Source organism: Melitaea cinxia, chromosome 6, assembly GCF_905220565.1.
Source record: "Melitaea cinxia chromosome 6, ilMelCinx1.1, whole genome shotgun sequence".
In the NCBI taxonomy this organism is placed as follows: Eukaryota; Metazoa; Arthropoda; class Insecta; order Lepidoptera; family Nymphalidae; genus Melitaea; species Melitaea cinxia.
The window spans coordinates 11007742-11020793 of NC_059399.1; the positions used below are offsets into that span (position 1 = coordinate 11007742).

Sequence of the window (13052 nt, forward strand, 5' to 3'; positions counted from 1 at the left end):
GAAGCTCTCTTATTTTAAAGCAGAGATCTTTACGTTGACATAGTAGTATATCACAACTAAGGGCGTTAGTTACGTTTTTCTGTGACAGACATTAACCAGCATTAAAAATAGCGCCTGTAAAACTCTTATCCCATGATCTGGTTTTATAATTGTTTAGATGATCGACCTAAAGGTGTGAGATAATACGAGTGTACAATCGTAATAATCGTTTTTTTTTTTATTTAGTTATAAGAAGAATATGGAGTTTAGTTATAAGAATATGGGACTTAAAATGTAATTACAAATGAAATTAAAACGCGTACCTACATCACTTCAGCCTATCGCATTCCATTGCTGAACATAGGCCTCCACAAGTTCGGGCCAAAAATGGCGTGAACTCATGTATGTTGCCCGTAATTACTACGCTGGGCAGGCGGGTTAGTGACCGCAGGGCTGGCTTTGTCGCACCGAAGACGATAAATTTGCTTAAATAATAACGTATGGATAGTCGTCAGTGGCACCTATAATATGAACTTGCATTTATCGCAATGCTTAGTCCACTTCAGTGACTGTTACAGTGATTGAGTACTTTCATGTATTTCAAAACTGAACCAAAACCAAAGATTTATTCTTCTATTATATTTTATAGCGAGACTTTACCGTTTAGTTTTTGTCTTTGCCTTATTGCAACTTAATCTTTGGCTACGGTCCAGCTTCGACTGTTACAACTACTACACCTATTAGATTTTGGTCCTACAACTGCATAAAAATCTTCATAAAGCAAGTGTAGCTATGCTTGAGCCTTAAATATCCCACTGCTGGACATAGGCCTCTTTCCCCATGCAGGAAAAGGAGAAACCGCACGGTAAACATCTGTATGACCAATACAAGATCGAACCCGTGACCGCCAGCGCAACAGCCACTAACCAGTTCCGTCGCGACGCGTCGTCAAATAATATATATAAGCAAGTTTAGGCTCACTATAAATTACCGATCTCATTTATGAAGATTAGTCGCCGCAAATACTCATTATATTAATTAATTATAAAATGAATACTCATAATTTTAACACAAAAATTTGCAATGATTATAAATTACTAACTACTGCCCACGACTTCGTCCCTGTTGAATAGAACAATAAAAAAGCCCGGATTTTGAAACATTCTTCATGAGTACTTCACTCCTATTGATCTCAGCGTGATGATATATAGCCTATTATAGCCTTTCTCGATAAATAGGCTATCTAATACCGGCTAGAAGGCGCCGAAGGCGACCAGCCTCCGCTGCGGAACGGAGCATGAGTGAGCGTGCTTTCGCACGCAAGGGCGGAAGGCCTGCACTTCCCGCAGCGCCGGAGCCAAGCGTTCCTCTAACTTTAAAGGTGGTAGATTAATTTGAAAAAACGCGTGTGAAATGTGAAAATAACGTGTGAAAGCTACGAAATTCTTCTTCTAACCTCAAAACTTTAACCATGGATATCTCCATAACCATGGGGTTCTGAGGTGTGACAGTGTTACCAGGGGTAGCGTTCCCCCCCCCCCCTACCCCCCACGGTCCCAAAATTCGGTTTTTCCTAATCTAAAGCTTTACCGAATACGGCAACTCAACGTTTAAAATTACCCGAAATTTGAACATTGTGAGAAAATTACCTACATTACATATAAAACGAACACACAAAAACATTTAATAAAAGAAAGCGACAAATATTCAAACGAAAAACATGTGAAGTGTTTTGTGAGTGAACAAACTTTTATCATTTTTACCATAACTTAATAAATTTATCACATATCTACCTCTAGCGTTTTATGTAACTTTCTTATATATAAGTATAAAATATTAGTTTATGAATATTAATAAGTCACTTTGTTGATTTTTGAATAACGGTAAGGGACACGAACGTTCTTGTGTAGTGATGCAAAATTCCATTAGCGATGATGGGATTACTTTAAACTTGAATGCACAGAAAAGTGGAAAATTTTACAGTATACAATAATTTATTCAAATGAACGCGTCTGAAAGTTCATAAGATGTCTGACGGATCAGCTAGTATATAATAGAAACTAAAGATTTCAAGTAAAAATCAGTAATACAAAGTATTTCGTTCATAACCAAATTATTATTTGATTTATCATCTATTTTGCTAAAACACGTTTGAATTTTATTTAATAAATTTGCTACTATTGAAAAAGAAAATGTTATTTGTGTTGTCGTTTAATTTTTGTTTTTAAAGATATTTTGGAAGGAATTGTACATATATGGGTGATGGTAGCCTTCTTTATATTTATAAAACATGTTATATTCATGTGTGATTGAATTTATGTGTACATAATGTACTTATTTTATCCTACAATAAGACATGATGCATCGTTGGTTAAGAAGCAATGACTTGTGCAGTCCTAGCGTTAATTTTGTGGTCTAAGAAGTCAAAATTGTAAGAATTGTCTATTTAGCTTGTTACGTCTATGAAGAACCCTAAAGCTCGCAAATACGTCAGTCAATGACTATGTTTAAGCACACAACGAGGCGATACTGCCAGTATTTTCGGGACTTGACCTCATTGCAGTTTGTTGACTTAACGATTTTCTGCAAATACCATGAATAATACATATTTACGATAGGTAGGTATGTATTTTTTATTTTTATTTAAGTGTTTTTGTAAATATATCTGTACAATATAATAATGAATAAGTTATGTTAAATATTATATACATATACTTACAAAAACATTTCAAAATTAAGTAGGTTACATAAAAATGTTTACATATTTAATTATGAATACTATTAAATAAAAACGGAAGATTTTTTTTTATATTTTTCCTAATAAGACAAGTACCCAAAAAACTTTTTCCATTCCTTTTATCTATACGTTGTACGATTTTCTCATTTTATGTCACTTTTTAGGTAACAAAGTAAATTAGACAACAGAGTTGGAACGAAAGGGGAACTAAAAGGCGTCAAGGTCAAACCTTTATGGATAGAATTTCACAATATATATATAATTGCATTTTCGTGTAACATAATAAAATATTTAGAAAAATTACAATAAAAAAGACATTAAAGGTATATATTTACAGACCTTACTTAATCCATACAATGTTTATTTTACGTTGAAAACTTTTAGGGTTTTATCAATAAGTACGTCAGTAATGAAATGAGTTGTCGTTTTCAGTATCGAAGTAAATTACAATGTCTTTATTAAATGAGGTTTTGTAACGCTACTTTGCAGTTGGTTAATTAAAAATATTCCCGACAGTAATTAAACTAGTACTTAATTGAACGTTTCGATAAATTATTTCGTTACGAAACTTAACGATTGTTATAGCTGACTAATTATAACGATTACTATTATACTATGCTTTTTCTGGTGTCTTGATAATATGTCTATAAACTCCTACTGTCGAGGTTTCTAACCTATTTGGTTCGAATATTTGTAATTTCAGTTTTTTTTTTTTTTTTTGGTCTGAGCATTATTCAATATGGGTCTCCTCAGTTTGATTCAGAGAGAACAAAATTATATCGATCTTAGCTTATTATAAGAACAATGTCAATATATTTATATTAATAGAGAATTCCTTGATACATAGAATATTGGCTGGTTAAAAATGCAGCAGCCTGCTTTTGTAAACATTTGCGTAAGTGTATTGTATAATTATTGTACGATGTCTCATGTATACAAATTTATCATCATTCATCAAAGTCTCATTTATACATTTGTAAACTCACCTGCGATATGACTGAGGTGCAACAGGCCAGCTGCGTCTTGACCGAAGCACTAGAGCAACACGCGGCATAGAGCCTTGCGTGTTGCCCATTTGAGGTGCCGAGGTTCGCTTGCGACTCCATCCGCGACGACCACTGTTTGACCCCCACAGGTGACTCGTGCCATGCTCTGTGCATTATATTATTCATGATAATTTATATATAAAATAATTTAGTATATTTTAATCTTATATATAACATTAAAAAAAAATAACTGGGCATGAAATTTCCTGCTCAAAATATGGGGCAGTCCGACTGGGGCCTCGACCTTACAGAAGATCACAGCTAAATAATATTATTTTCAAGCAGTGTTGTGTTCCTGTTCGTGAATGAGGTCGAATTAAACTAATTAATTGATAATTTTAATTTTAATTAATTCCAGTGGGAATTGGGGATAGGGTCGGCAACGTGCTTGCGATGCATCTGGTGTTGCAGACGTTTATAAGCTACGGTAATCACTTACCATCACGTGAGCCATACGCTTGTTTGTCGACCTGATTAGATAAACAAAACAGAAAAATGACAGTATAATCAAAGGTAACAAATTTTTTAAATTTACATTATATTTCCTACCTACTACTTTATTATTTTATTCTATAAACACATATGTATATTATGATTTTTAATTCATTCGTTTTTATAATTAAATCTGACTTATTCGAAATTTACAGCCTTCTTTTCTCCTTTTGAGAAGTTATGTATTTTTTAACAGAAGAGCGATATAAATAAAAAACGTATTTGTTTAATTAAATGCATAGTTGAAAAATTATGTTTTTCAAATCATATTTTATTAAATACAATTAATCCCAACCAACACTTTTAAGAGCGTTTGTGAAATAAATCAAAATTATATAAAGTATATACTGATTAGGTATTAAAGTATTTTACATCGCAATAACTCAGAAAATCAGATACGGCAAATACTTCATGACAGGAAATGAAAGGATCACGAATGGATAACGAAGGAATCGTAATTCCAAGAATAACATCCTGTCTTTGAAAAGTATATAATCATTGTAATGAAGAAAATGACTATTATATTACACTATTATATAGAATGAATCAACTCTCTGTATTATTCTAATAAAATAAATTTTAAAGCTAGATATAGAGCTAAAGCTAAGAGCTAAGCTTTTAAAGCTAGATATAGATATAGAGCTAGAAACTTTTCTTTTCTTTCTTATTTATACGTTTTGTTAGATTTTAATGACTTCTTCGACATTATGATGTATACGACATTATTTTTTATAATACAAAGTAGGTGCTTTAGAACCTTAAAAAAACACTCGTGCTTTGGTACACGAATGAAATATTGTAAAAAAATCAACAATAATATTCGAATGTACTTGGAAAATAAATAATGTAACTTTGATGTAGTATTTGTATTTTATACAGGAGTAACATCTGTAAGGTACGTACGGATATTCAAACAAAAACATTAATACTATTTACATGACTGCTCGTTGTGACTCTATGTTTTATGTTTATTTAACAATAATTGTTTATTATTTTCACACAGAATATAACAATACGAATAAAAGTTCAAAAAGTGGGAAATAACGGTTATGTGATTTAAATTCTCAACCTTAAAATTTTGTATAGTTATAAAGTTACAAGTCTTAAAATTTGATCTTTTAACGTATTATTGCCAGAGCTAAGCTGCGACGCTGGTTTTTAGTCCGTTTTGTAACTCACTTCAAAATACGAAGAAATTGTTACATTACGTCCTAACCTATATATATATACAAAACTAGTAACCAATTTGGTCAAAATAAATAGATAAAATAATTAATTTTCACTGCGCAACAAAGATTTAACTTTCCACCAGAAGTGACGGGGGATCATTTGCGGAGGACATCAACATACTGTTATGTAGAACAATCTGATACTTCTACGAACTGACTTACTGCGACTTCCCAATTCACTGACAACAATTTTTTAATATTTTGTATAAAGAAGAGTTATTTAAAAAGATAAAGAAATTTATGTTGATTAGCATTTAAGTGTTATCCCGTCGTTTTTGGGGTCAATATTACAATATTTAGAATATTACAATATTCTTTAGATAAATTATTCCTGGCCTTTACGTTAGTTTCATTTTTTAACCTGGATAACCTGCTCATTTGAACTTAGAAATTATAATCAACTTTATTATACCGTGTCCGTGAGGAGGGAAGATATAATACATAGAGAACATCCACGAAGCCCTTTTTAAACCTCGTGCAATTTATGCTCATCCTCGTGCGTTTTTATAATATACTTCAAATATGCAATAATGACTGTACGGATTATGGTTCTAACAGCTGATATAAAAAAAGTGCAAAGAGGAACTCTAAAAATGAAAACTGTTTAAATTTTCCTACAGCAAATTTCAGTCCGCAGTTCACGTCGCTATTACTTTTTAAAATATGTTTTTTATGATTGCATTGACCTCACAGAGCATTTCACCAAACCATTTACTACTAAATATCATAACTCCTTCTTGTTAAAAAATTGTTAAAAAAATAACTTAATATATGTCAGCGAAAGACAACCAAACTCGCAACATTTTGATCCCCATTGTCGCACGCCCCTATCGCCTATTTATATGCAAATTACCTTAAGGTTTTCATACAAAGAAAGGTTACAATTATATTTTAAAAATTTGGCGATACAAAATAGATAGATAAAATAATTATATTCTACGTGATACAAGATATATTAAAGATGTTTACAATAAATTTTGTTTTACACTAGCGTCGTTTAGAAGAACTTATTATAACGTTATACGTATATCATAATCATAAAGCGACTTCGTCCGCGCGGAATTTAACAAAAAAGTTGTTCAGTTCACAGAGTTATAAAATAAATAAATTTATAAAATGAAAGTAGCCTAAGTTAATCCTTATTACATAAGCTATCAGCCAGTGAAAGTCGTAAAAATCGGTCAAGCCGTTTCAGAGATTAGCTGGAACAAACAGACAGACAGACAGACAAAAATTATAGAAATATATTATTTTAGTGTATGTACCGTGTATTTATCTATATGCATTTAGTAAAAAGCGGTTATTTTAATATTACAAACAGACACTCCAATTTTATTTATTTGTATGGATGTGTAGCGATATATTTGTGAATATCATTAAGTTATATAGGCAGCCATTACAAACTGCGCAATCCTGGACTGTCTATGATTGGTTAATAAAAGATACTGATTTTGTTAGACCATTGTTGGTTTACTACACATTTTTAGACGCAAACGTCAAAAAAAAAAACAATTTTGAAACCAGATGACCTTGCATACTTTAAATGTTCACTGTAATATCATAGGTCACCTTTTTCTTATTATTTACAATTAATAACTTAGAAAAATTTTCGTATTACAAAAAAAAAGAAATTTAATAATAATTGATTTATCGACGAACACTTACGCATGTAATGAGATTGGTGCGGACCCTGCTCAGAACAGGCTCGCCGCCCTCGAGCGCTTAATAGCACCTCGCGGCGAGGGCGCTCTATCTCGTCGAACTCGCTCTCCTCCACGCTACCGCCGCCCTCGTCTCGACCCTCTTCCACCACACACGCGGACATCACTAAGTCTATAATCACACTTCACTTCAACCAGACAACCACAGAAATTACGAAGTTATACGTTATTCAATAGTTTATCCCAAAACTTATTATACTTCCAAAAACACTTAACTATCGGCCGGACAAACTTTGATCTGAAACAATAATTATTAATTTAAATTATCTGATCGAACAAGAAAATTTACGAACAAGTGTGTTTCAATCAATATAGCTAATGTAAATGTCCTTTAAATGTTATATCATTAAAATTAAATGGTTCAAACATGTCATATAAACTAAAATTATATAAGAAATTTGCTATTTGTTACTACAATACAATCGCGTACTTTCATACAAAATTCATGACACTTAATACAGAAGGTAAACTACTAACTTATTATGACTAATACTTCATTTGTTTAAACAGACGTGAGTTGTACACTTGTCAACGATTACCTAAACAAAATCCTTCGAAACCCTTCGTTTATAAAGTGCTTTTAACGTTCTACAGCTACATAAATATTTGTCACATGATTTGTTGATTTAACCCTCACTATTTAAATATTTTCTTACTGTCGCCGGACACAATATATCGATCTGAGCTACAAACTTTACTCAAACCCATTACTTTAATAAAACATTCTCTGAAAGCATAATTTCGCTTTAAAGACGTACTTACAATCACTTATAGTGACTCCTCTCGGTTATAGCCGAGGATTGAATTAACTTAAATTAATAGAACGTTAACTTATTATTATATTTAACGACGACAAAAACAAAACTTCAACAGCGATTTATAATTACAGTCTTGAATTTTCAGGGTATTTGACCTCTCAGTAACTCCAAAAACCTTTTTCTCAGAGACATTTTCAAGAAGACGATTAACATATACGACGGAATATTTAGTTTCTCAAAGATAAAGGTAAGATTAGAATTTCGATTTATGTTCAATACTCTCGTACTAAAAATCCACATTATAAAAAGAAGTCCTCAATACTTGCCTTCCACCCAAAATATCAGAGTCGGATTTGTCGGAATATCGAAATTATCGAAAAGAGGTGTATGTAAATAATAATAAAAAATTTAATTGGTATATACAAAATGGTGCTGTGTGGCTACGGCACTAAAGAATTTAGCCACCCCCTCTCTTCCCGTGGGTGTCGTAAGAGGCGACTAAGGGATAACAAGGTTCCACAACCACCTTGGAACTTAAGAAGCCGACCGATGGCGGGATAACCATCCAACTGCTGGCTTTGAAATACACAGGCCGAAGACGGGCAGCAGCGTCTTTGGTGCGACAAAGCCAGTACTGCGGTCACCAACCCGCCTGCCCAGTGTGGTGACTATGGGCAAAACACATGAGTTCACGTTATTTTTGGCGTAAACTTGTGGAGGCCTATGTCCAGCAGTGGACTGTATAGGCTGTAATGAATGAATACAAAATGAAAATGGTCGGTACAATATTTTTTCTAAACAAAATAGTCTGTTGAACTAAAACATAAAAAAGTTTCCACTATTAACTATTAAGAACATAAGTATAAAAAAAAATAAGAAAATTGCGCGGCAAATTAGAAAATTTTAGATACCACCATTTTTAAAATTATTGCTAATCGAACCTTAGCGTTTTGGAGAATATAAACTCTTTTAATGTAACCTTATGACGTTTGACGATAGAATTGACAAAAGATTGGTTATACGTAACACTTTTTTAAACATTTTTTATATTAATTATACCAATTCGAATTTAATATTCATAGTTAAAACAGGACAAGGTCTGTCAGGTCAGCTAGTAATGTATATAATTGGTTTCATAGTGTTTAGTTTTATTTATTTATTAGACTTAAAAGCTTTTAATAATGAAAAAATGTCGATGTTTGTTGTTACTAAAATAACGTAAGATAGAAAATATACCTACGAAAGAGATTGATCGGTGTGGACAAAAATGAAAATTTGTTAAATTTCGAAGGAAGAAATAGTAGTAGTTTAGTGAATAGCCTTTAACCTAAAACAACACAAACTTTGAAGCTGGATATGTTTGTACAGACAAAGAAATTTAATTACTTTCTAGGTTAAACCGGTAACCGGTTTCTACCTTAAACCGGTGCACGTGTTAATTATATGTTAATTATATTTGACCTAGGTAAAGAGATATTATCGTTATCAGATACAAAGTGATATAACTGGATAAGATAATTTGCTAACTCAGACTCTGTGATTCATTACCCTCAAGTTACATTGTATACGATACGATAGAATTTGACTTTAAAGATATAAATATAATATTTATTTTTTATAAGCTTTTCCTTATGCAACATCATCTTCCTGCCCTTATCCCACTTATGTAGGGTCGGCACAACATGTTTTTCTCTTCCATTCCTCTCTATTATTCGTCACTTCAGTGCTTACTCCTTTCTTTCTCATATCCTCACTCACACAATCCATCCATCGCTTTTTCGATCTGCCGATCGCTCTTCGTCCTTCGACATTCATCCCTAACATTCTTTTACCGACATAGCGGTCATCGCTCCTCATTACATGCCCATACCACGCTAACCTATTGCTCCTTATTTTCTCTGTCACAGGTGCTACTTTCAAACTTCCCCTTATATACTCATTTCTAATCCGATCTTTCCTCGTTACTCCACACATCCATCTTAGCATTCTCATCTCGGCTGCGTGCACTCTTCTTTCATCCGTCACTTTTGTTGCCCAACATTCTGATCCATACATTACGACAGGTCTTATGATCGTTTTATAGATTTTCCCCTTAAGTTTAAGGGGCATTCGTGGATCACAAGCTGTTCCAGAGACCTGTCGCCATTTCATCCATCCCGCATTTATTCTATTTTTCACGTCACGGTCTATGTTGCCGTCATTTTGTATTAATGACCCAAGGTAGCGGAAGTCGGAGCAGACTGGTAGGGATACACCATCCAAGGCAATATGGGAAAACCCGGACGAACCGCTGAAATCGCAGAACAAGTGCTCGGTTTTAGACCTACTTATCCTCAATCCCGCGCCCTCCAGTCTTTCCTGCCATTTTCCCAGTCTGCTCTGTACCTCAAGGACATTATCTCCGACAAGAACAACGTCGTCAGCAAACAGCATACACCAGGGTGCTTCCTCCTGTATGTCTGATGTTAGAACATCCATTACCAGGAGGAATAGATACGGGCTTAAAGCCGACCCCTGGTGCAAACCTACAGCCACACTGAACTTGTCAGTTACCCCGGCTTCGGACCGGACGTGGGTGCTAGCTCTATCATACATCGCCTGAACAAGTCGTACATACTTCTCTGGCACTCCTTTCCTTTTCATAGCCCACCACAGAACCTTACGGGGGACCCTATCGTATGCCTTTTCCAGATCCACGAACACCATATGCAAGTCTTTTTGTGCGAGTCGATATTTTTCGCAGAGTTGGCGGAGTGCAAATATGGCGTCCGTAGTTCCCCGGCCCGGCATAAATCCAAATTGGTTCTGTGTGACCTCACATTCTTCTCTCATTCGTCGCGCTATCACTTTCTCCCATATCTTCATGCTATGTGACATGAGCTTTATTCCCTGATAGCTGCTGCAGTCCTGTATGTCACCTTTATTTTTAAAAATGGGCACCAGTGAACTGTAGCATCATTCCTCGGGTATAACCTCTTCTTGCAGCAACTTATTGAAAAATAAAGTCAGCCACTTCCATCCATCCGCATTCAAAAACTTCCACACTTCCGCTGGTATACCATCTGGCCCAACTGCTTTTCCATTCTTCATACTCTGCACTGCCATCTTCACTTCCTCTATACTTACCTCTTTCACCATTCCTTCATTACTTCGTACATTTTCTAACACTCCGCTCCATTCATTTTCTTCGTTCATCAAGTTATTAAAGTATCTCTTCCAGCGTTCTTTTATTTCCTCATTGTCCGTCAAGATCTTCCCCGCTTCGTCTTTTATACATTTCATATGGTTTACATCTCTTGCATTCATCTCTCTCTCTCTCGCTATTCTAAAAAGATTTTTTTGACCTTGTGGGCTCTCTAAAAAATCATACAACTTATCTTGAACCTTGGCCCTTGCGATTGCGACTGCTTTCTTAGCCTTCTTTTTACTATTTTGATATTCTAATCTTTTTATTTTCTTTTCTCTGTCATTTCCATCTTCCACTCTTTTCCATTCTTTGAAAGCATTGTTCTTTTCTTTCAAAATCGTCTGTACTTCCTCATTCCACCACCATGTATCCCTCTCTATCTTTCTTTTCCCTTTCGTTTCCCCTAGGACATCCCTTGCTACACTTCGCACCCACGTTGCCATCTCACTCCAGCACTCGTTTACTCCCATCCCCACCATATCTCCCATCTCTATCAGTTTACCAATCACTCTTTCCCGGAATTCTGCAGCCATCTCCCTATCATCCAGTCTGTACCATTTCGTTCTAACTGGGGGCTTCGGGCTCTTATTTAAACTCTGAACTCTCAGAGTTAAATCCAGGAGCAGTAGCCTATGCTGGGAGACAAGACTCTCACTCGGTATTACCTTGCAGTCCTTGGCCGATTTTAGCCTGTTTCTTCTTAAAAGAATGTAGTCAATTTGGGTAGAGTGTAGACCACTACGGTATGTGACAAGGTGTTGTTCCCGTTTTTGGTAGAATGTGTTGGCTATTGCTAAGTCAAAGGCCAAGGCTGCTTCCAGTAGAACTTCACCGTCTCGGTTCCTGACTCCGTGACCTCGGCCCCCATGCACTCTTTCATACCCGTCATTCATCCTTCCTACATGTCCATTAAAATCTCCTCCAATGTATATTTCCTCACATTCTGGTATTCTCATTATAACCGCATCAAAATCCTCCCAAAACCTTTCTTTCATACTGTCATCGCATCCAGTTTGCGGCGCATACACACTAACTACATTTAAAACCGAGTCTTCCATCAACAGTCTTACTACAATAACTCTATCATTCACTCTTTTCACATCCGTCACCTTGTTCTTGAGCTCTCTATCTAACACTATACCTACGCCATTTCTTTTCCCATCGCAGCCGCAATAATAAAACTTATAACCCGCCCCAATTTCTCTTGCTCTCTGTCCCTTCCACTTCGTCTCCTGCAAGCATGCTATATTTATCCGTCTCCTTTCCAAAACATCTGCTAGCTCTCGTCCTCTCCCAGTCATCGTACCCACATTCCAACTCGCAATCCTCAAGTTCACCTCCTGGACTCGCCTCTTACGCTGCCCCCGTCCCTGGTGCAGCAACCCTTGTCCATTTCCCACAGACGCCGGGTGCTGCATCTGCGCGTCGCCTGCGGGGTACGCCCTAACATTATCGCATACTTTAATTCCCATACTCATGTTGTCACATAATGATTTGGCATGTATATTTTACGACCGGCCGCCTGCCTGACATCAACCCTCCTTGGGAATTCAAGCTTTTCCTTATGCAACAAAGATGCTAATTATTTATGTATTGGATACGTTTTGTGCTTAGCGATAATTTATAACCGAACACAATTTTAAGTCATACTCTATCAAATATAAAGAGGTGTTAAATGAGAATGCAGATTTTAATTGAAGTAGGGTACAGCAGGAAATATCCTGCTCAAAATCTGGAGCAGCCGACTTTTTTTTACGTGGGGGAAAATCTATCATGGATACCCTCCAGCGCGGGGCGCCAGAGGGTTATGTCAGACTCCTACTGACTAAAAACCACCACGTGTGAGCAGTCATCCGCCTGGGTGGGGCGAGATGGGGTCGCGCTAGCATTCGCCACCTGAGCC

General features: G+C 35.6%; 1 protein-coding gene across 1 annotated transcript; it reads right to left on the minus strand.

Moving 5' to 3' along the window:
• Positions 1–7415: 7415 nt before the first annotated feature.
• LOC123654729 (craniofacial development protein 2-like) lies at positions 7416–12627 on the minus strand. The gene is made up of 2 exons (XM_045590615.1): positions 11497–12627; positions 7416–7442 (listed from the first exon to the last, which is right to left on the minus strand). The coding sequence occupies exons 1-2, from the start codon at positions 12625–12627 to the stop codon at positions 7416–7418; spliced, it is 1158 nt and encodes a 385-aa protein (XP_045446571.1).
• Between the last annotated feature and the right edge of the window lie 425 nt (positions 12628–13052).